Consider the following 24875-nt stretch of genomic DNA (forward strand, 5'->3'; position numbering starts at 1 on the left):
ATAACTTTTATCAAATCTGCGTAGCCAAAGAATTTTCTCTTTCTTTGCTAAAAAAAAGTTTTCAAAGGCCTCGATTGATTAAAGAAATGGGTACTGGTGCATTATATGCTACACACCGCTATATATTGTATCAAGGAAACCAGACACGAAACCTGTCAAACGGCTATTTGTTCTTTACGCTAAAGTTTTTTATTATTTAAAATAAATAGAGTTGTGAGAAAGTCAAACTTAAACGTAAAGAGCAAGGCGTTGAGAAGGGGACAGTCCCTTTCATATACGTAATAATTTCTGTTTGTTTTAAGTTTTAACGTCGCTCCTTACTTTCAGTTAAAAAAACTTGTTTTTTTATTTAATTTTTGAACTTTTTTGAATTAATGCTGGTTTTGATTTTGGCTCAACGTACATGAATAATTAAAACCAAATTTGCATAATAATTTTACTTTTATTTGGTTAAATGGCTTTCTCGAAAATTGTTTAATTTTATTTACGAACTTTTTTATTAGTAATAAATATACGTAACTTACGAATTAACTTACGTAACGAACTTCTATATTCATATAATTTTAATACGTATGTCGGGGGGTTCGCCCCCAAGTCAATACCTCTCTCTTTGCACTAAAGTCCGAATTTTGTTCCAATTCTTTAAAAATTACCCCTTAATCACGAAGGCCGTTAATTAGAATAAATAGCTCTTATGAAAGTACTAAAAAATCTTTGGCTTAAAGATAGAGATATTGACTAGGGGGTGAACCCAATCATATATGTAATACTTTTTGTTCGTTTTAAGTTTTAATGTTGCTCCTTACTTTCAGTTGAAATACTTGTTTTTTTTTGTTTTTTTTTATTTATGATCTTTTTTTAAATAATGCTGGGAAATCCGGAGCCCTCTTCATAGCAATGTCCCTTCCCTCATGAAAACCTCCTCAATGGAAACATCCTCCCATATAACACCCGCCCCCCCCCCAGTACCAGAAGAAATCCACCCTGAAACGTCTTTATATTTCCCAATAACCAATACTATATGTTAACATTGGGTAAAGTTCATAACTTTCAGCCCTCCCCCCGGTGACTTTGGGGGATTAAGTCATCCTAAAAGACATAGTTATCATATTTTCGACCATGCTGAACAAAATGGCTATCTCAAAATTTTGATTGGGTGGCCTTGGGAAAAAAAGGAGCGTGGGAGGGGGCCTAGTTGCCCTCCATTTTTTTGGTCACTTAAAAAGGGCACTAGAACTTTTGATTTCCGTTCCAATGAGCCTTCCTACGATATTCTAGGACCACTGGGTCGGATGTTTTCTCAATGGAAACATCCTCCAACATAACACCCGCCCCCCCCAGTACCAGAAAAAATCTACCCTGAAACGTCTTTATACTTCCCAATAACCAATACTATATATTAACATTGGGTAAAGTTCATAACTTTCAGCCCTCCCCCCGGTGACTTTGGGGGATTAAGTTATCTTAAAGACATAGTTATCATATTTCCGACCATGCTAAACAAAATGGCTATCTCAAAATTTTGATTGGGAAAAAAAGGAGCGTGGGTGGGGGCCTAGTTGCCCTCCATTTTTTGGTCACTTAAAAAGGGCACTAGAACTTTTAATTTCCGTTCCAATGAGCCTTCCTACGATATTCTAGGACAACTGGGTCGATAACATCACCCCTGGGAAAAAAACAAAAAAAACAACAAAAAACAAATAAACACGCATCCGTAATCTTTTTTCTGGCAAAATCTACATTTCTACTGATAGGAGCTTGAAATCTCAATAATAGGGTTCTCTGATACGCTGAATCTGATGGTGAGATTTTCATTAAGATTCTATAGCTTTTAGGGGTCTTTCCCCCTTTTTTTGAAAATCAGCCAAATATTCTCAGGCGCGTAACTTTTGATGGGTAGGACTAAACTTGATGAAACATACATATTTGAAATCATCATTAAAATCTGACTCTTTTGATGTATCTATTGGTATCAAAACCCCGTTTTTTAGAGTTCTGGTTACTATTGAGCCGGGTCCACAGTATATATAATTAGCAGTATGATCTTTCCCTATCTCACCGATTATAAAAACCCGGACCGAGGTGAGAGTGCTCACGAGAACGTATAAACATAAGCGACATTAGATCTTTTCACGGGTAGACAAGTCAGATCTCTCTTGAACGCGAAACTTGGCTTCAAGGTTGGAACACTAATTTTGAAGAAACTAATTTTAAATTAATTTATTCCAATACATACATGAAAATCGGTAATTAGTAGTGCAATGTTATTATTATATGTTTTTAGGAATTACAAATAGGTTTCGAAGTCTCAAGATGGTTTCAAAGGCATTTTGAAAAAGTTTCTGCCAAAATACGTGTTCCAGGGTAATTGGACCGCTGATGGCAGATCAAATGAGAGGAGCTGTTTGTACGCGCCGATATAAATATATATATATATATATATATATATATATATATATATATATATATATATATATATTATATATATATACTTTACTAGAAAACTTTACAAAAAAGAAAGTTTTTTTTAAAGAAAAGTAAAGGCCATATTAAAGAGCGGAAATTGACCCTAGCGTCGACAAAAAAAATCGCCAACACCATCTAGCTTGTCTTGGTATTGTTTTTAACCTCTTATTTGTATCTACTATTTTCATTTAAGAGTTCCGAGGTGGCGCAGTGGGTTTGATCTCAGGTTGATTATACGAAACCCAGTCTTTGAACCTGGCGGTAGGAAGTGTTCAAACACTGCAGGGCTAACAGAAGGACCTTAGTAGTCAAGAAATGTCGTTAATTGGATACATACCATATACGATAATTTTAGTTCTGTCTTCTGTGGTGGCATAGTGGGTTTGATCTCAGCTTGGTAATACGGGACCCAGTGCTCGAACACCTTAGTAGACAAGAAGCGTCGTTACTCGGATACATACACATACGATAATTTTAGTTCTGTGGTGGCGCAGTGGGTTTGATCTCAGCTTGGTAATACGGGACCCAGTGTTCGAACTTGGCTGTAGCAAGGCACTTCAGGGCCGACACAAGGACCTTAGTAGTCAAGAAGCGTCGTTAATCGGATACATACACATACGATAATTTTAGTTCTGTGGTGGCGCAGTGGGTTTGATCTCAGCTTGGTAATACGGGACCCAGTGTTCGAACTTGGCTGTAGCGACACACTTCGGGACCGACGGAAGGACCTTAGGAGTCAAGCAGTGTCGTTAATATGTTACGATACAATGCACTAATTTTGTTTGTTGCTACAGCACAATGTTGCTTGTACTCTCTTCTGGTGATAGAGGATGGACGTTCAATGCTCATTGTGGTAACAAAATAGCCCTTTTCAAAAATTTTGTCCTGTGGTGCAGTGGGTTTGATCTCAGCTTGGTAATACAGGACCCACAGATCGAACCGAGCTGTATCAACAGACTACAGGGCCGACACCAGGACCCTAGTAGTCATGAAGCGTCGTTAATCCGATACACTGTAATACACTAATTTTACAAATTAAATTTATTATACTAATTTTGCCTTGTTCATAATTTAAAAATTGCCCAGAGACTCCAAAGGCTAGATTGTGTTGGTTTATTGTCAGTACTAGTGCCAGTGTCCACTCTTGTAAGTTGGACTTACTCTTTACTATGAGTCAGACATTAACGTATACCTAAAAAAACACATTAAATTGTGCTCAATTTTATGTTATTCAATATCAATAATCATTATCCATGATAACCCTTGCTTGAAATATTTCTTTTCTGATTTTGCTATTTTGTACTGTTTTTGTTTCCTTTTTGGGTCGGTCAAGAAAATTTATTTCATATTCCTCGAAAATTAATAATAATACCTATGTTTGTTACTTAGGGCATAACACCCATATATATACCATTGCGTGATGGCTACGAGGGTGGCAAGACAAATTGAAAAAAAAACGCGAATGAAGTAGAAATTAATGCGATTATAGAAGAATGTTCAAAACTTAAAATTTTGAGGAGACAGCAAAACTCGCAACTTTTCATACGTACCAAAGATTGAAACACTTTTTAAGCATTCAAGCAAACATTCTAGAAATCATGGCGGCAGCAGTAGTAGTACAGGGCGAATCTCGCCTTTGAATAGACCAGAAATTAAAAATGGCGATTTATAAGAAAGTTTTTATTGTAATAAATTGCGTATCATCTCTGATTCAAAAACTATAATTGCTATTTATGCACAGCTTGCTAATATTAATGTTCGTTCTGCAATTACGGAAAAAACTTAAGAAGTTACCAAAAACAGCCTGAAATTCTTTCAAAATGGTTTAAACTAAAATAAAAAGGAATTTTTAGAATCTCCATTGCTAATACCCACTATGAATCTGTCGAGCAAAATTAAACCCAGGCAGTTACCCTAACCCCGTCCCTCTTCGCCAAATTCTCGACTTGCAACTGGACAGTACTGGAAAGCACTATATGTATCATATGGTGGCCCGCGTTTACCCACCCGGCGATTACCTCCCCGGAGAATGCCCCCCGCGGAAGAGACTCCCCGGAATTTTTTCCACGGGGGGGGGGGGTATTTTCTGGGGGGGGGGGGAATCGCTGGGGGGTAAACGCCTAGAAGCGTATCAGATATGGCCAATTTTCACAACACATGGGGCTGCATTCCAATATTTTCGTGTTACGAGAGCGAAAACAAAAATAAAATATTAAACACCAGTTGCCATGGATGTTTTATATTGTTAGTACATCTCCAAACAAATACATATACATTTAAATTTTGTTACATGACAGATATTGTTTGTTGGATTTATAATCTGGCTGTGAATTTTCTTAAATTAGGATCATTTTTCATACATTTTTTTAGCCAATCAGAAAATCGTACGAAACTATAATTGGTTCAAATTGCGGTAACTGAAACTTGCTTTTGTAAAATCTAATTGCGAGTGGCTTCAAGGTAGATTATAGTGACGGCTTCTGTTGATTCTCGAAAGGAGTCTAAACAGAACAAGAGAATAATCTTTGATACTAAAGCAGAAATATTTTAAGTAAAGCAGAAACAATCATTTGGCATTAAAATTATAGACCATTTTAAATGAGGGTAGGGTCTCCCTTTTATACGAGGACAAAAAAAACAATTTGCAACAAAAATTAAATAAACGAGCAGAAAGTTAATTTCGAAAAGAATACGTACAAATACAAGTAAAGAGCAATAGTAAAGCCTTAAAACGAGCAAATATTAAAACCTAATGAGAGGGGAGCTTTTATGATCATTTGTCCAAAAAAATAGGAATATTTATATCTGTTTAAAGAAAGTATTGAAAACCTACTCTGCTCAATTAAGCACCAGCATCCACTTGCACCTTAGATCGAAGGCGGTAACATCCCTCTACCACTCAAAGTAATTTTGTTCGTGTTAAGTCTTAACTTCGCTCTTTACTTGTATTTAAAAACAAAACAAGACACTTTTTTTGTTACCTTGAACCAGTAGGGGGAGCAAACAGGAAACAAGCTGATATAGGAAAAGCCACCATGGCTTCAAGTTCATCGCTCATAGAACCCCTGAAAATAAACAGCATTAAATAGAATAATATTTGGAACTTTCTTGTCGGCACCTGCGTGTATGCAGTCTTGATTCTTAAAAGAAGCAGCATTTATATCATCTGTTCGCGATGACCGTACTTTTACAGGATTTTGCAATTAGTTTTTATCATTTTTCAGTAACTTGCAGAAGCTGCTTGGTTATTGTAATCAACCCCATTTCCATCCTTAAAAAGAGCTTACGGGGAAAAAATATTAAGAATTCAAAGAAACTACCTGGTTATATTATGGAAAATGAGGAAAACATTATGAGAATAAATGAATGACTTTGGTGGCTACTGGCTACTGTAAACCAATGCGATAGATTCAATTCGGATATAAAATGGACCTGTTTGGCTTCGTATACGAGGTGATCTATTACTAGCCTTGTTGCCATCTAACGTGTTCCTGATCATTACTGGCGTTTTTACTTAGGCAATCTTAGTTGGCAACTCTAGGAACTAAGATTCAAACATACTTGTCGCACGACGGTGAAGGAGCGACTAGAGTTACTAGATCTACAGAACAAGATAATACACCATACGCCGAAACCACCGCCGAAACTCGAAAAATACGCCAAATGTCCAATTTGTCAACAGAATTCAATTTTAAAAATGCACCGATTTCAAGAATTCAATGGAAAATCACCCCAAATGACGTAGTTGTACCCTGTCTGCAATGCTTTGAGTGGCAGCCTTCGAGATTAAAATAGCAAGAAGCTGACACAGCTTTGTGCCGCTGTATTGGCTTAAGGTGTCTTTGCAACTATGAGATGTTAATTTTTTCTTTTTGTTCTTAAGGCCCACCACAATCAATAGGCTGGTTAATAATTCCATTACCAGCAAGAATAATTAAGGTTTTTGTGTGTTTTGTATGGCCTGGGGATCAGCAATATCAAGTAATGAACATGTCGCACCCAAATGGATAAAAAACTGATAACTAACTTCCAACTAACATTTTTTCGTCTAAATGTCATAAAGTGCCTAGGCTAAAATAGCTGCTAAGGCCCCAGCACACTGACACATGACTTCCAAGGAATAAAATACTCTCAGATAATCAAGCTCCCGGTAATAGTCTAAGCTATCGGGAGTGATAAAACTCCTCAGCTCTTGGCAGAATTGGGTGGAATTGAGCTAAGTCAGCGTGCACCTAGTAAAGAGCGACCCACGTCCATAGTTAGCTTCATTGAAAAACTGAGAGTTGGGAAAAACTTATAGTCAAACATGTTCTAGTTTTTATTTTGATTTCATTTGTTTTATTCTTATGAAGTTTTAGCCCAGTGGAGTTCAAAATTTTGTGGATGCTTTGGCATTCCATACTTCAATCCCTCTTTATTTACTACTACTACTATTAACAACTCTCTGCAGCACCAAGCCGCTTGAGGTCAACACAGCTACACAGGCTCCTCCTCCATTATAAAAGAACTGCACACAGTTGTTTGAATAGAAACAACTGTGTGCAGACATTGATACTGAGACAGGAAACAACTATAAGTAAGATATGAGAGTGTGTCAAAGAAAGGTGTGAGTTCGAGAAGAGGGCAATATTTGTGGAAGGGTCAAAATAGAGTAAAATCCAAAAACAGTCAGATTTGACCAACCAGCAGAAAGTCTCATAACAAAATTCTTCTTAAAAGAATGGATGGGTTTTGCCCCTTTATTGATTATTTTATTCAAGAAGAATGAATTGAACGAAACTGTTGTTTTGCTCAATGACTTCCTAATAACAGTGTGCCACAGGAGCAAAGGGTTTTTTTTTGGTGATGCTCTGAAACCTGGGCGCTTCGAAAGAAACATTGAGGAAGATGTGCTAAGGTATTCGCTCTAATTACGATGTCAAACAACGCTGAAATCGGTACGAAACAATGTTGACTATAGAGAAACAAAATCATAGAATAGTAATAAAAACACAATAAATAAAATAACAAGGTTAAAAGAATCTAGAAGAAAAGTTAAGGAAAAAATGTATTCTAATCATCAGTTTTTATTTATTACTTGAGTCGGTTTTTTTTCAGTGGTTGTTTGAAGTGCGTGAAAGAGTAAAGTGGAATTTTCGGAGTGCTATTTTATTTGTGTTTTTTATTACGGTGACTGCAGTAGCAGCTCAAAGAGGAAATATGTATGTATTCATCTGCATTACCAAGTATTGTTTGTGCAGCTAGTTCATGCTTATAATTAGTCTAAAGAAATGTTTATTCCTGATACGCCCCTAGGACAACTTGCTTTGCATGTTCATGGGCAGGCCAGAAGATTTAGTTGAACGAAGTGGTTTTCTACGCATCTTTAAGGATGTGCGTTGTTTAGTTGTATTTTTGTCAAACTTAGGTTAGTGTTTAACACGGTTGCCTTACATTTTACGGATGGAGGATGAAAGGTAGCCAAAGAACATGGTTTTTGACAACCCGTGTGTGCCAAAAATAAAACCATAACATAGTGTGGTGGGGAGATGTCACAAAGAAAGACTTAAAGGAAGTAGAAATTTCATGGAAGAAAATGAAATGTGAAAATTTGAACAGAAGATGGCGGAAAAAGAGCTTTATCGACCTCAAGCAGTTTGGCGCATTAAAATACAACTTAAAAAAAAAATGAAAACAGCCATAGCATTATAACCTCAACGAAGTTCAACCAGGATTTCGTTGAACTTTGTTGAAGTTATGATGCTAGGGCTATTTTAAAAAGTTTTAGTTTTAAAAGTTGTATTTTAATGTAAGTTTCTCTTTTATATTTTCATTTATGTTATGCTGAGGACGGCCCTTGGACATAGGGTCGAAATATTCAGTTAAAGTTTAGAATTCCAGTGTCATACGAAAAAAAATCCCTATCGTTCTACTTGTTATTTGTTGTTTATGATAGAAAGGCACTGTGGTCTTCGTCGCTATTTAGTGTTTGCTATTAGTAATGAGGCTCTTAGAAAGCATCTAGACATCATGCTTTATTTATAAAAGGGGGAGTATACAAGAAGAAGAATTTGTGATGTTGTATTACTGCACTATAGTCAGAAGTGCATATACTGACAGAATTTCGAAGTAGTCGAGCAATCGAGTCATCAAAAAGTGGCTCACAAATTTAGCAAATTTATGCGACGAAATACAAAAATAATTTAAAATACAAAAAAAAGTTAGTGAGTTGAGTGAGGTGAGTTAATAAAAAGAGACAGATTCGACAACAACAAATATTATTTTGGTTTTGTTCGGCAGCGCAGGAGGACGCTGTTTGTTTGTATATTTTTGTCATTATCATTATTTATTTGTTTTAGAAATTAGCTAAGTATTTTTATTAGTTTCCCATACTCAATGGCAACTGCCAGCATCTTGGCAATCAAAAATATCAGATTTTGCCACGGGTCTCGATGAAAAGGATAAAGAAGTAACATATGGTACAAGCATCCACATATTAATTTAGATGATATCTGATTAAAACTCATTGGTTGCAATTAAAGTTCAGAACCATATGTTCTGTATTAATATGTGGCAAAAGCGGTGGCGGATCCAGAGGGGGCGAGGGGCGCCCCCCCCCCCCCAACGTAGTCTAAAGTAGTGTTATTTACTGAATTAACACAAGATTGCGTTAATTAAACTTGCTCCTAACGCAAGTTTATCGGATCAACCTATTTTGCCCCCCCCCTAAACAAAATCCTGGATCCGCCCCTGGGCAAAAGTGAACCTAGAGTAAAAGGAAAAATTGAAGTCAAAGAAGACTTTCTTAGAATTGGTCGGATATTCAGTTGTTTCATAAAACTATTTCCAAAGGCACCCCCCTTTCTTCGATTGGAACAGCAGCACCTCTATGTAAAGAGTAAGAGGGGTTCAACTATAAGCACAATATAAAAATATAATTTTGAATTATTATTTGTGCCAGGAAATATAATATGGGAAGCATAGAGATTTCGCTCTCATGAAGTTTTTATTCGATTTTTTTTTAGGCTGAGTATCTCAGAAATTGACTCTTGAGTGTACTCCGAGCAAGAAACTGACTTCAAGAACTCAAACTTTACCCGTTACTCCAAACGAAAGCCCTAATGCTTTAGCAGTTTTCAATGAAAGTCAATATTTTTAAGTTTTTAAAGTAACCTACAACAAACAATTAGATAAGAAATTAAACCTATTGGATATTTGCAAAAGCGAGAACCTACCACTTATTTTAATAATTAATAAAAAGCCGATAAAAATTATTCTATTGCGGTGCTCACCATACCCAATACTGATCATGATTCACTTTTCAAACCTTTATATTGATTAATGAAAGATCTTCGAAATAATGAAATTACAAGAAGAGCTGCCTAGCGAGGTACGTAAACAGGGTGCGTACGTTGTATTATTCGTCGGGATTTTTCCACCCAAATGTAGTCCATAGGACGTACCTCTCGCTACCTGGTTACCCTTGTTCTTGTTCTTTCCAAGGCAATCCCATTGAATCGGTGACTAGAGAACACTTATACAAAATTGTTTCAGGTAGACACGCCGAATTTCAGCTCGGATAGGGTAGAGCACAACTTCGAGAAAGAAACGCAAAAAGTGGGCAAATTACAAGGTATAAGACCGTATAAGAATGCAGGAAGATTTTGAAAAGCGCATCTAGAGACTCAAAATTTCTACGGGAAGTGAGCCCGAAGAATCCCCCCTTACGTATGGCCCTAGGTATATAAGCTTGTGCCTGTCTAGCAGTCCCAGGGCTTCAAGGTGGGAGAGGAGGTCTTTCGTCTTCTAAGAAAGGGGCGTCTTTAAAATTTATGGTGCCCTTTTCACTGCAGGTACCCTTGCTAAAAGGGTTCTATTGTGGTATCCCATAAATAATTTGAGTATCCTACTGCACTAAACTCAAGAGGGACTAAAGATCATCCGTACGACTTTTTAGTCTCCAGCAAATCGCTGCCCGTAATGCTGGCGGAGCCATTAAATGCGAATTTGTAGCATATAAATATAAAGGAGTTTAAATAAAATTACACTTTTTTTCTTTTCTTTGACAAACACCTAAATCGAAATTGAAGCCAAGATAAAAGAAGGTATTTACACTGCAGCATACTAAGTACTTTATTAAAGATAAAACTAAAAGGTACTTTGAATATGCGCAACATTTCTTTTTAATTGAGGTTTTCACTTTACCCTATACGACTGCGTTGGATTTAATTATTGTTCCTATAATAGCTCAAATTACGGTGTAGCCGCACCGTCCTCCTGTAGGGAATAATTTCAACGTCGTTATGAAGTAATAACACCATAAAAACATCAGGAGAAAGGGAAAAGTGGGCTTTTCAATATCTATAGGGGGAGGGGGCAATTTTTTTGATTTTTTAAATGGAATGCAAAAAAATGCATTTATCAATGAAAATACCAAAAAAAATCAATATCTCAAAGGGTAAAAATAATCTATATGAGGCGAGACGGAGGCAAAAACAATAGGGAATATCCCCTTCAATGTCACTGAAACTTCAATGTCGTTTGAAACTAGTATTTTAGTATAAAACTTTAGTATACGGTTTTCATAACAAATAAAGGAAATTTTAATTCAGCGGGGATCTTTAAAATAAAGTCTAGGGAAATAAATATCCTGATATGAAAAAGAAAGGAAAATCGTCCGAATGAATTTACTGATATAGACAAAATTCAGGATTAATTTGTATTAAAATATAACATATATTTCAATACAGATAAAATATGTATAGATGTAATTACTACCAGGGCTATATAAAGACCATGACTATAAACACTGGATGAAAACCGCAGATCAGATTCTGATAAAACCGCAAAAAGTAAAATTTAAACTTGACCATCAACAGTTAAATTGATTTGTAGAGAGAGAATGGTAGATTAAAAGAAAGTGAAATCTTGCGAATTATAAAATGATATACAACAGTGAAGCACACCTAGCCATCAGCCTTTAAATAAAAAAGTGGTTTCACTTTTATTCAACTTTGAATTGATTTGTTGTTGGCAAGGAAGCAAATTTTAGCTTGTTCCAAAATTTGGATTTAAACTGAAGAAGTATAGCTGCTCTAAGCTTAAACAAGATCTAAATGTAAGAAGTAAAAATAAAATTCTACTGATGTTGCACAAAATTTAAGTTACAAGACAGAGGGTCTCGGTACCGTTAAAACCTAATGGCAGAATCGGACAAGAAATACAAGGTTCGTCGTGAATGTCATGGGGGTGATTATTTTTTCATGTCAAAACATGGTAAAGGTGGAAGATGTTACTCTACTTGCAGGGTTGTCAACGTGCAGACTTCTGTAGTTTTTGCACCCTTTTTTACCTCATTGCACTCTATCCCTCGACCGACGGGAATCGCGCTCTTTTTGCCAATTTTAGCTAAAAATCACTCTTTTTTGCACTCTTTTGTAAAATGATGATAGTAGAAGTTCTAGCGAAATAAAGAACTTCAAATTAAATTATTTAAGCGCAAAAGATACAGCTGCTAGCCGGTATGACCTCTGTTATCTCCGCCTTCCCCCAGAACTCCAGTTGTCTTTCCAGCATTTCCAACCATTTGAGAAGAAGGAGAGTAAACTCGAATTAACAAATGAAAACGTGGAAAGTAGAAATTAAAATTCAATAGAGGAAGTCAAAAGTTGTTTGGCGCTACCAAGTTTCTAGGAAATGAAAAAGTAAGTTCAAACTTTGCAAACCTTTGCAACTAAAGCAGACCTTTTCGAAGTCTACACTCAAACTAATAAAATTCTGCTAAGATTTTTGGCCTATGCACCATTTTAAAGTGCGAATGACCGATCTCGGCTTGTTATAGCCATTTTTTCTGGAAGAAAAATCTTACCTTACCAGCCAGAGGCACAAGAATTGGTTTTTGGATGGGACCCATACTAACAAAATGACAGAAAATGGTACATTATGAAAATATGGGGTACAATTCTAGTTTAGGGACTTCTTGATGACTTAAAAAGTAGTTAAGTTAGGTGAATGACACTTTCAGAAATAAATCCAGGGTCAAAAATATAATCTTAGAAGGTATTGATGAGTCCTTTTGTCAACCCTTTTTTATTTCTTGGTCTTCAAGGATTGCATGCATGACAGGTTTTGTAGAGGGTGAAAGCCAACCATATTTTCTCTACAAATTTGAACCTGTATTAATCCTGATACAAAATGTTTAGAGACAAAATCTGTCTAAATATTTTATGAAGTCAACTGTAGTTCAGTTAAAGATGCAAGCAATCTGCATTAACATATAAAAATTTCTAGCAGATTATTACCTTCAAGCTATAAAAAGAACAAGAATTATTGTCTAAGTCACTATTTAGTTGTTCATTTAGGCAGGGCGCCCTCCTGACTTCATTTTAAATACATTTGAACAATTTAAGGGCAATATGCTTAATGATCGTAGGATAACTTATAATTATTTCTAAATGATGTAAGAGTGATGAGTACAGTGAGAGGGGAAGCGCGCGGCGGCAGCCGCAAATTTTTTTATTTGCACCCTTTTTTTATCAAAAATCACTCTTTTTGGCCTTGATTTGTACTTTTTTGAGACGTCGACAGTTGGAAACCCTGTAAGCTAGTTGAATGGTGCAGGGTCTGTTGGTGTAGCAGTGTGTTATATTTACACGACGTATCAGTCGCCAGTATCTCCAAGCCTTCATAGAGGTGAGATTAAGTGTAAATCGTGGTGATAATCAATGGAAAAAGGTAAAGGTATCTTCTTCTTCTTGAATAAGAACTTCTTACTTGTGTCGGTGATAATCCAGATTTTCTCGACAGCATTATCATTGAAGATGAGTCATGACTATTTAAGTACGACTACATGACAGCTTTGAATAGGATGCACCTGCTTCACCTCGCCCCAAAAAAGCCTACAGAAGTTTAAAAAAAACTAAAGTGGATCTTTTTTTTACTGGTTTCACCTAAAATTTGTACCACCTGATCAGACCGTGAAACTGCTGCCTGTCAGCCTACTGCTTTTTACGTGGAGATACTTAAAAAACCAAGAATAAACTGCCCACGTCCGTTTAGCAATTGCTTCATCATGGAGGTTCCATCACGATAATGCAGCAACCCGCATTGCCATGTTTCCTGCCGAATACTTTCCTCCTATGCTTCAGCCCTTCCAACGAAAAGATTCAATTCAGCCAACTGAAATATGAACCAGAAATTTCGTTGCAACCGTTTTCAATTTGTCAGTCTTTACAACGCTGTGGTGCCTCATGCCTCGTAAGTTATGCCTTTTCAGTAAATATCCATTAAAATTGACAAAGCAAAATCCAATCCAGCTCTGCAACACTTGCATGTTTTGTTGTTGTTTTATTAGTGTAAATGTTCACTTCTCTTTTTTTCTAATTTATCTGCTCTGTTCGTTTTAAAAAATAGTTGTAGGGTTTTCAAATAAATAATTGAATGGTCAATCTTTGGTATAATTTTTTTTACAAATTTGCCACATGATCATAAAACGCATAGTGCTGATCTTATTCGGATCCCACTAAGTACAATTTCGTTTATTCTGTCCGATTGCAGGTCCATAAGTTTGGAATGAACTGTCACCTGATGTTGAAGAACCAGAAGAAATAAATTATTTTCACGATAAATTAAGAGCACCATAAATTAGTCAGTAGCCTATTAATGGTTCTATAATTACAATCAGGTTTATGCCTGGTTTGCGATTTTGGGGATTTTTGAGGTGGGAGATTGGATTTTTGTTTTGTATTTCTTAAATTTTTTGTTTCTTGTGTCGAGTTCCTTGAAGTTGTGAATGCATTGTAAAGAAAATGTGATGTTGGTGTATTTCCTTTTATTTCTGTTTCTCTTTTGTGTTTTCCTAGAAATGGAGTCTTGCTGGGGGAATATTCTGTTGTTTTTTTTGTTGTAAAATAAACATACTCTGAAACAAAAAAAAGACATTTATAAATATAATTTTCTATGTTTCCAACCATGGGCGCCCATAGAAAATTTTCAAGGGAAGAGGACCAGACACCACAATAGCAGTGTTGGGTGGGGGCACGGGGGTATATTAAGATACATTTTCTTAGAAATAAGTTAGGAATAATACATTTAGAAAAAAAATTCTTAAATAAAGAGTAACTAATTTAAAAAAAAAAATGAAACAATGCTGAGAAATTTCAAGCGGTGAGGATTCCTACCAAAGGGGTCAATCTATAATATATTTAAATATTATGCAATAATAGAGATATTTAATTTAAATCCATTGTGTCTAAAATTATAGAGTAAAAGAAAATCTAGACTTAAACTGAAGTTACAGAAAGATTTATTATTTCCCAAAATTAAAACAGACTTGTGTTTATGCAATTTCCTAAGCCTTAGAATTAGCTACAGAAGGCATAGATATACAAACTAAAAAACAGCATTCTCAAAATCTCAAAAGCCCCTAAAGTGGAGTTTTGCCAAGATCTTCATATTTCTAAGGGCCCATAATCAAAACTCACCCTCCCTGCATTGATACCCATGCTTTGGCTTTATAATGGGTAAAATACACCTTTTTTTTATAACAGGACAATTCTTCCCCTCGAACTGAAATTCATTTTGTCTTCAGACATTAAAAAAAAAAGAAACGTAAAATAGAAAAAAGAAACTAAATTAAACTCACAATCCAGCTGTCAACCTCACCGTCTTTCTTTCAATACCCAAATTCAACTAATCAAATTGAACATTTTCGAATTTAATTGTTTATCACAAGAAAATCTTATCAAACAGTTTTCGGTAACGAATTGTAAGTAAGAAGCAACTCCGACCAACATTCACTAAAACTGTATAAAACGGAATTTTGATGACAATTGATGTATCAACAGAATTGGCTTTTTATGCTGATTCTAAATATAAGAAATTCTTTCAGTTTATTGTTATCCGCCAAAAGCTACGAGCCTGAGAAAAATTACCTGATTTACAAAAAAAGAGGGAAGACATCCCCAAAAAGCAAGCAATTTTAGTGGAAATCCTTCCATTAGATTCATCACATCAGAGAATCATATTGTGGGAGGTTGCAAGCTCTAATCTACAAAATGTGGAGTTTTGCATGTTTTCCCAGAAGGAAGACCGTGGATGCATTTTATTTGTTTTTCTTTTTTTTTTCCATGGGTGATCGTATCAAACAGAAGTTGCTAGAAAACAAGGATAGAGCTAATTTTAAGATAAATTAAAAGCTCTCGGACCCTTTTTTAGTAACTTTAAAGAGTTGGGCGCAGGAAAGTGTAGTTTTCAGCCATTTTATAGCACCAAACAACAATTTTGCCCCAAAGAGCACCAAGTTACTAACAATCGAATATTCTGAGCGGGCCGATTGATTTAAAAACATCAAAAACTATATTTTATGCTTCACAGTTCCAGAGGAAAATTCTCGCACGGTGGCAGTACTGGATTTAGCACTTTATTTTCTTATGAATTTGTGCTTATTATGTGTAATTGCGTATCAGCTATCATGAAGAGGGGCGGTGATTCTTTGTATTGGCGGGGTTGGGGCAGGTGCTTAAAAGAGTATATTTCAATGCCCCAACTGCTAACTCTCCATGAGACTTACAGATAAATATAGAAAGGGGTAGCAGAGAATAGAAATTACTATCTCATCTCTTTTCACTTAACCTGAATAATTGTGTTGTGGTTAATATCTTCCTTCATATTGCAGAAAAATGTTAGTGACATTTATTTCAAAGCTTCGTTTAAGCAAACTAATTTGATTCCTATTCCTTAAATTATATACAGGTATTTATAAGTACGCATCAGTTATTATTAAGAAGATACGGTGGGTCATTTTATTCACGGTGTGTGGGGGCAGATCCGTCAAAAAGTACATTTCAACGCCAAATATCCTTACTCTTATTGAGGCTTCAGGTAAATATAGAATGTTTGGTGAAGGGGGAGGTGTTGAAACTGTTAAAACTGTGATTCTGACGAATACTATTGGTACGAAGGGGCGATTATCCTATTGCAACAATCTTTCTATATATAGCATAAAATATCAAATTCGCACGGCTACCAGCACAGAGGTGCAAAAGGCGAGATGGGTCATCATAAGCCCTGCTAGAAAATTGTTTTTTGGGGGGGCAGGTATCAAATTCTACTAGGAGGTTTATTGTCAGCAATTTCAAATGGTAATATTCCCTCTTTAATTGTGTATTTCAATATTTTTAGACATACGTGTTTATATATCAGAGAACCCTGTTGTAGAGATTACTATAGCTTCAGCCACGCAGAAGATCAAAAGTCAAGTAGAATTTCTATCCATATAAACAGCAGTACCCCTCTTCGTCTTCCCAAAATTCTGTAGTAAAAATACTAACAAGGACTAATTCAACAAAATTACTGTTTATCTCAAAGTTGGACTGCATATTCATATGCTGCTCTAATTTTAATTTAAATCCAACATTTTAATTGTTAATCAGAAAAAAAGAGAAGGTAGGGTGGTACTAATATATTTAAAATTATTGATATTTACAATCTGACAGCAAGAAATCCGGGTTTTAAGGGGCCGGTATTTCACATTATATCTTGGTTAGGTATGGTCATGATTTCAACTTATTTTAAACTTAAAATAAGAAGTAACTTTAAAACTTAAAACAAATTTCCTTATATGAGGAGGGCTGTCCCCTCCTTAACTCCTTGCTCTTTACTCTAAAGTGTGACTTTAAATTTTTAAGGCAAATTTAAGAAAATTTGCTGAAACACAAGGACTATTAAATTGGAAAAAGAAGCTTTTAAAGCACTGAAAAGCTTTAGCTTAACGAGCGAGGAGTTGAGGAGGGGGTAGTCTTCGTTATATACAGAGTGATTTTACTTCGTTTTATGTTCAGTTGAAAAGCTTTTGTTTTATTTATTTGGCTATATTTTATAAAACGGTGTAGTTTCATGAACACGATACTTTTGCCAGCGCAGTAAAACGGTCAATATTTTAACGCTCTGTGTCATGTTTTTGATGGGCATCAAAGCATAGAGACAAACATTTTTTGAAAGGTAATGAAAAAAAGTATATAAACTACAGCAAAAGTAGATAAAAATGAAAAAAGTAAAGTAATTACAAAATAATACACACAAAAAATAGCCTGCTAATAAGGTAGGAGCTTGTAGAGTTCAGTTTTAATGAGAAATGTCGAAGCGTTGGACGGGCATTATTGTACACCATCGATATTTTTCCAATTTGGTTATTAAACACGGATAAATTTAACGCCTTCAGACTCTGTAATTATGAAAACCAACGCATTTTCAAAGTAGTTCGTTCAAAGCAAAGCATTAAAACTAAGCTTAAGAAAATATGACAAGAATTTCAAGTATTGGGCGCTATTGAGAAAAGCTACAGGCGTTGAGCGGTACTGAGTAATCTGATAATTTTAATTTAATATTGAATACCAAAAACTCAATTATTTTACGGTTTTAACTTCATAACTATAGGAAATAAAAGTTTTTTCAAGTAAGCAACTAGATGAATACAATCACTCCTGGTAATAATTAAATTTAAAAAAAAAACAGTTTTTTTTCAACTGAATTTAGAAGCAACATTAAAACTTAAAACGAAAAGAAATTATTACGTATATGAGGGGGTTCACCCCCTAGTCAATACCTCGCTCTTTACGCTAAAGTTCAAATTCTGTTCGAATCACAAACCCCTGAATCACAAAAGACCGTTTAATTAGAATAGATAGCTCTTTTGAAAGTACTAAAAAAACTTTAGCGTAAAGAGCGAGGTCTCTTTTCCGTCCGTTCAAACTTTTATTTTCCGTTCAAATGAGCCCTCTCACGATATTCTAGGATTAGTGGATCGATACGATCACTTTTGGGGAAAAAACAAAAACAAAAAAATAAATAAACACGCATCCGTGATCCTTCTTCTGGCAAAAATTCCACATTTTTTCACATAGGAGCTTGAAACATCTACACTAGGTTTTCTGTTACGCTGAATCTGATGTTTTGATTTTCATTAAGCTTCCATCACTTTTAGGGGGTGTTTCCCTTATTTTCAAAAATACAGCAGTTTTTTTCAGGCTCGTAACTTTTGATGGGTTAGACTAAATATATATTTGAAATCAGCATACAAATCCGATTCTTTTCATGTATCTACTGGTATCAAAATTCTGTTTTTTAGAGTTTCGGTTACTATTGAACCGAGTCGCTCCTTACTTACAGTTCGTTACCACGAACTGTTTGAAAAATAATAATAATAAAACACAAAAAAACACGCATCCGCTGTGGGGAAATACAAAATTAAACATTTCTTATTATAGTGGCTTCAGACATTACTACTACTACTACTACTACTACTACTAACAACTCACCGCAGCACCGAGCCGCCTGAGGCCAACACAGCTACGCACGCTCCTCCTCCATCCCAATCTATTCAAAGCTTTCCTTTTACAACCTCCTACGAAGTTCCCATTCCCTTTAAATCTTTCTTTATGACGTCCCCCCACCCCCAACGAGGACGACCTGCTTTCCCTTCAGCCCTAGACGGTTGGCCGAGAACGACAATCTTCCGCAACCTGTCATCCTTCATCCGCACAACGTGCCCTAACAACCTCAACTTTTCTTTCATTTGCTCATGGGTACTAAGATATGCTGAATTTGACTGCTTATTTTTATCGGTATTGCCCCATTTTTAAGTTGTTTTCCTTCTTTTCTTATAATTATGCGAACTTACTTATGTACTAATAACTTTTGATCCTTAACTTCAAACTCGAAAAAATAATACATATTTGGAATGGCGATATACAGCTGATTCTTTGACTTAATATTTTCAAAATTTACAAAAAAGCAAACAACAACTTCGGAATTTAAGTCAATCTCCTTGTGACTCCCTTAAAATATATTCATAAGTTTTTTGGGTCCTTCTTCTATTTTTGCATTCGAATATAATTTTGCATGTGCTTTTGATTGAAACCCAAATTAACTAATAAAAGGTTTTTTTTTTTTTTTTTTTTTTTAACCAAGATTTTTTTTTACCGACTTAAACCCTCAGGTTGAGAAACAACGTCTTAGAGCAAGACGTTGGATTTTGCTCATCTGCAGGAAAAAACATCCCCGGAAAAATTCCAGTATCCTGGAAAATCCCAGAAAAAAAGAAGTGTCTTTACTATTAACTGGTCGTTCGGAGTGCCATGGAAAATCTATCAAAGATGTTGAAAAACGGTTTTCAGCAACTACCAATATTGAACTGAAAACTCATTAAAGAACTGTAGATAATATTTTATTTTATTATAATATTTATTTGATTTAATATTTTACATTGAAAGGCATTAGAGAACAGCTAAATAGGTATTTGCAGAACCCACTATTGTGAAATTTTTGGGTCTAGGTCATAGAATCAAAACTTTAGCAATGTACAACAGGGTTTCCCTAGGGGCCATGGATCTGAAATAAAAACATAGTTTTTAAGCAAAAGAAATTTGTCCTAAGGGTTCCCCTAAAGAATAGTAGAGAGAACAATTCTTCCGTGTGCAGGGATGATTACCTAGCAAATCAGTTGCTAATTGAATGTAAATCATATAACCATACCTTTAGGTAATAAAATATGCCTACTTTATTAAATTTTATCCAAACAGATTAGCCTCTGTACACAAAAAGTAAAAATGAAAATAAGGAAAGAATATAGGTATAGAATTAGCATGAAAAGTGACCTAAAATTTACAAGGAAAATCCAAATTTGGTTTCAACAACTATTACGAATAATATTAATGACTGTCATAAAAAAGTCACACCCTCCATTCATTGTTAAATACAACACGAAGTAGGCTTATTGTTTGTAGTAGTGGCGTCAATTAGGGAGAGGGAGGATGACCTGGGCCCCCTTGATTTTTTTCCCTCTAATTTTGAAAAACACTTTTGTGAGGTGAGCGACACATAGTCGATATTATGAATATTTTTCCAGTTTTCCAGGTTTCATGCTTAAGAATTAAAATATCGGATTCTAATTTAATTTCTTAAGTTGTAAAAGGTAATCTGAGCGTTGGCTTTGATGGTATTAAACACAATTATTGCAGATATTTCGTTCAATTTGAAAGCAAGGTTAAGGACAGTTCTTAACTATACTTTTGAATCAGCAGAAATCTCTAGATGATATACACGAGAGAATCCTCCTGGAAGAGTGTTCAAAAGATTAGTTGTGAATGAAAAGGGAAAAAGTGAATTGATATATAGCAGAGACATCGCATAGACTCGTTGTTTTTAATTCTTTAAAACCTTTTATTTGTGACTTTGACGTGAGCATATGCTTGTTGCAGCGCAGAAAAGATATCATCTTGACAACGTGGATGCACACAGCATATTTCGACTGGTTTCAATGTCCCTTTTTGCATTCCATAGAAGTCTCCACTTAATACACTTAGCCATTCTTGAAAAAGTTTAGATACGCCTTGGCAACCTAAATGCATATAGTTTCTTCTGATTTAGTTAAACACCCGCGAAAAGATCCCTAATATCAGCTTAATGCTCTTTCTATTCCTGAGATATTTCAGATAGGCCATTCTGACAAACTGAATGTAGCCTACATAGTGTCTTCTGATTTAGTTCAACATCCACATCAACATTTCCTAAAAATTTCAACGTAGCACCCTTAGCCGTTCCTGAGAAGTTTCATTTGAATACACTTAGCCGTTCCTAAATACTTCAGACACATCATTTTGACAACTTTTATGTACATAGTGTATTTTGATTTAGTTCATTTTCCACATCAACATTGATCAGCAGTTTTAGCTTAATACGCTTTGCTGTTCCTAAGATATTGATAATAATATCTGCCATATTATGACAAATTGACAACCTCAATACGCATAGTTGCTTTTGATTTAGTTCAACATGCCCCTCAACATCCTCTTAAAGTTTCAACTGAAAACCCTTAGCCGTTTCCGAAACATTGAAGATATACAATTTTGGAGATAAACCTTTGGATCTTGTTCAACTTTGTCTTTAATACCCATAGTCGTTCCTGAGATATTACAGATGCACATTTTTTGACAATCTGGATGCGTCTTCTGATATAGGATCCCAATAAACATTCTCTGATAGTTTCAACTTAATACCATTAGCTGCTCCTAATATATTGCAGATACGTTGTATTTTCGATTTGGATGCTCATAGTCTCTTTTTATTTAGTTAAACAACCCCCTCAAAAGTCTCTGAAAGTTTCAGCTTAAAACCTTTAGTTGTTTCTGGGATATTGGAGATATACCCTTTAAAAGATGCATCTTTAGTTTAAGATGCCAATAAAAATTCCCTGATAGTTTCATCTTAATACCCTTGACCGTTCCTGAGATATTGCAGATGAGCCCTTTCGACGATCTTGATGGACAAAGCGTCTTCTGATCTAGTTCAACACCCTCATCAATATTCTCTGAAAGCTTTAACTTAATACTCTTAGAATTTTTTGAAATACTGCAGACATGCTGTTTTGATAACCTGGATCCACACAGTGTCTTTTGAATTAGCGCAATATCCCCCTCGACATTCCCTGAAGTTTCAACCTAATATCCCTAGTCGTTCGTGACATATCGTAGATACGCCCTTTCGGCAATCCGGTTCTATATATTGTCCTTTATTCAGTAGAGCTTTCCCCCAGCATTCACTGAAATTTTCGAACTACGCTTAATTGTTCCTCGGACGTTCCAGATCCACCATTTTGACGACCTAGATACATATAGTTTTCATTGGTTTAGTTCAACATCATCCTCAGCATTCCCTGATATTTTATCTAAATAGCTTTAACAGTTCCCGGAATTTTCAGATGCACCCTCTTAAGAACCTGGATGCACATAGTGTATTTCGATTTAGGTTAACGTTCCTCTCAACATTTTCTGAAATTTTCAACTTGGTACTCTTAGCCGTTCCTGAGATACTGCACAAGTCTTCTTTTCTCTTTTACAAACGGTATGTTTAGATAAATACCAATTTATATTATTCACTCCCCTTGCTCCGGGGTCTTTAAGGATCCTGTCGTCCCCGAAGGCATTATTTTGGACCTTCCGACTATTTTAATCAAAGTTGCTACCTCTAAATTTTGATCAAATGTCTTTGGGTGGATTGGAGAGGGGGGATTAGAAAAGAAGAGCAAGGGATGAGGCTGATTGCCCTCCAATTACTTTTGACCCTTAAAAAAGCACTAGAACTTTCAATTCCTAATGAGATATGCCCCTTCTAAAGTTTTTATGACCATCCCATCCGTATGAAGGCACTGTGGATGCACAGTGTCTTCTGATTTAGTTTAATATCCCGTTAATTTTCCCTGAAAGTTTTAGCTTAATACCCTTAGCCGTTCCAGAGATATTGCAAAAAGCCCCTGTTTCTATTATAAAATGTATGTTTAAACACTTGTCAATCTACATTAGGCACAGCCCTTGCTTTAGGGCCTGTAGGGGTCACGTCATCCCCAAGGGCATACTTATTGGATTTTTCAACTGTTCTGAACACACTTTCTATCTAAAAATTGTGATCAAATGTATTTAGGGGATACCTGGGACCGGCTAGAAAAGAAGGGCAAGGGAGGGAGGCTGGTTGCCATCAGATCTCATTTGAGTCTTAAAAAGAACATTAGAATTTTTAATTTCTATCCGAATGAACCCCTTATGAAGTTTCTAGGACCACCTATTCTATATGAAGTGGTTCGGGAAAGAAAATAAAAAGGTAGTACATTGAAAGCTTATAGTTTCTTACTACAAGTAACGTTATAGCGTTGCCTGTGACCCTATTATTGCCTGTTATTCTTGCTTTCCTTTTAAGATGTGCTGCTAAGGCTGATAGATGTGCTACTAATGCTGATAGATGTGCTGCCAATCAAATAATGAATTGAAGGCTAATAGCTCATCACTACAGGCAACGTTATAGTGTTGCCTGTGATCCTGTTATTCTTGCTTTTCTTTTTGGATGTGCTTCTAAGGCTTATAGATATGCTACTAATAAATATGCGGTAAAGGCTTGTACCTCTATACTAGAGGAAGCTTATAAGCGTTGCCTGTGATCCTTGCATTGCCTATTATTTTTGCTTTTCTTTTTAGATGTGCTGCTAAAGGCTCATAGCTCTTTACTACAGGTAATGTTATGAGCGTTGTCTGTGATCCTGTTATTGCTTGTTATTTTTTCTTTTCTTTCTGTATTTTTTTTCTCTTAATCAGTTTTAGGCCGACTGTAGGTGAGCCCGTTTTGCTTAAAACAAGGGGAAAAAGGTGTATTTCTAATTATTCTAATTTTTTAATGCAAGTCCGTGTTCAACCTTTTGATTAAGCCCCAGCTCTTATTTTAAATAAAGACTAGTTTAAGAACAAGAGCGTGAACCTAATTTTTCAAATTTGAGGTCGAACGCATATAAAATAGACCTTCAATAAAAATCCAAATTTTACGAAATTAAGATGCAGATTGTTCTGATTTCTTTTTTTTAGTTCTTCAGTTCTTATATTTTGTATTACTGCAATTTTAGTGGCGCTAGTAATTTTGAACAGTTGGTAAAGAGTCGAAGATCCCTTTTCAATCAGCTTTCCAAACTTCTTGCATCAAATACTAACTTTATTGTAATATAATAGCTTTAAAAGAAAGAAATAATTTAAAAGACGTAATAGTTAGTAGGTTCATCAGCGGGGCTGCCATGCAATCTGGGGCGCCAATTAGGGAGGCGGTGCCCCCTGGATTCTGAAAATGACTTTTGTTATATCTCAATTAGCCAAAATTGAAAGAAAACATTTGCCCCTCCTATATTTTCATAAATTGGGGCCCCGGCAAGCAATCATATCATTGTCTCCATAAAGAAAGGAAGACCAAAAGAGATCGGTGGAAGAGCCGAAACTTTCAGCAGTTTTTGTTGCAAGTTACAAATTTTGTTTCTGCTGCTGTTGATAGGCCTAGTGCTTATGGGCTGCTACCCATTGCACGTGTGGTGCAAACTATATATTAAAGCACAAAGATCTTAAAAGTTTTTACCAAAACAATAATTAAAATCTGAGTTAAAAAAAATTGCGCTGCGAAACCTATCAACAACTTAATATAAAGAAGATGGAAACTTAGTTTGGATATTATTAGGATAAATATTTTACATGAGTGTATATCTTACATTTCTTTGATGTTTTGAATATCGTGATAGGTTAAGACGGGTTATCTGTATTCTTGGCTAAATGAAATACGTTTTGTCCCCAGTAATTTTTGCAATATGGGATAGAATACTATTTGAAATTACATGAAACGTGGACAATAATGGAAGTAAACATGATAGTCTGATTTACAGAAACCTCTGGCATATTATAAAGTAAGAACTGCATTGTTTAAGTCTTTTCTTTTAGCACTTTATATATCCTAGGGCTATACCTGAGACGGGGGGGGGGGCATTGTCAGAAAATCGACCATGACATTTGGAATAAATATGGGTACTTACGTATTATAGAGACCACACCGCTTCTCTTGATCTGAGTAAAACT

General features: G+C 35.5%; 1 protein-coding gene across 1 annotated transcript in view; it reads right to left on the reverse strand.

Annotated features, from left to right (window-relative positions):
- Positions 1–24875, reverse strand: part of LOC148942645 (trypsin-1-like) — a 118369-nt gene that overhangs the window by 92465 nt on the left and 1029 nt on the right. The window contains exon 2 of the mRNA XM_089102153.1: positions 5448–5531. Coding sequence (XP_088958279.1) covers positions 5448–5517 — 70 coding nt within the window. The 5' untranslated portion in view covers positions 5518–5531. The remainder of the gene's footprint in view (positions 1–5447; positions 5532–24875) is intronic.

This window comes from Artemia sp. Qi Xiang Cuo, chromosome 16 (assembly GCF_049724085.1).
Source record: "Artemia sp. Qi Xiang Cuo chromosome 16, ASM4972408v1, whole genome shotgun sequence".
Taxonomy (NCBI): Eukaryota; Metazoa; Arthropoda; class Branchiopoda; order Anostraca; family Artemiidae; genus Artemia; species Artemia sp. Qi Xiang Cuo.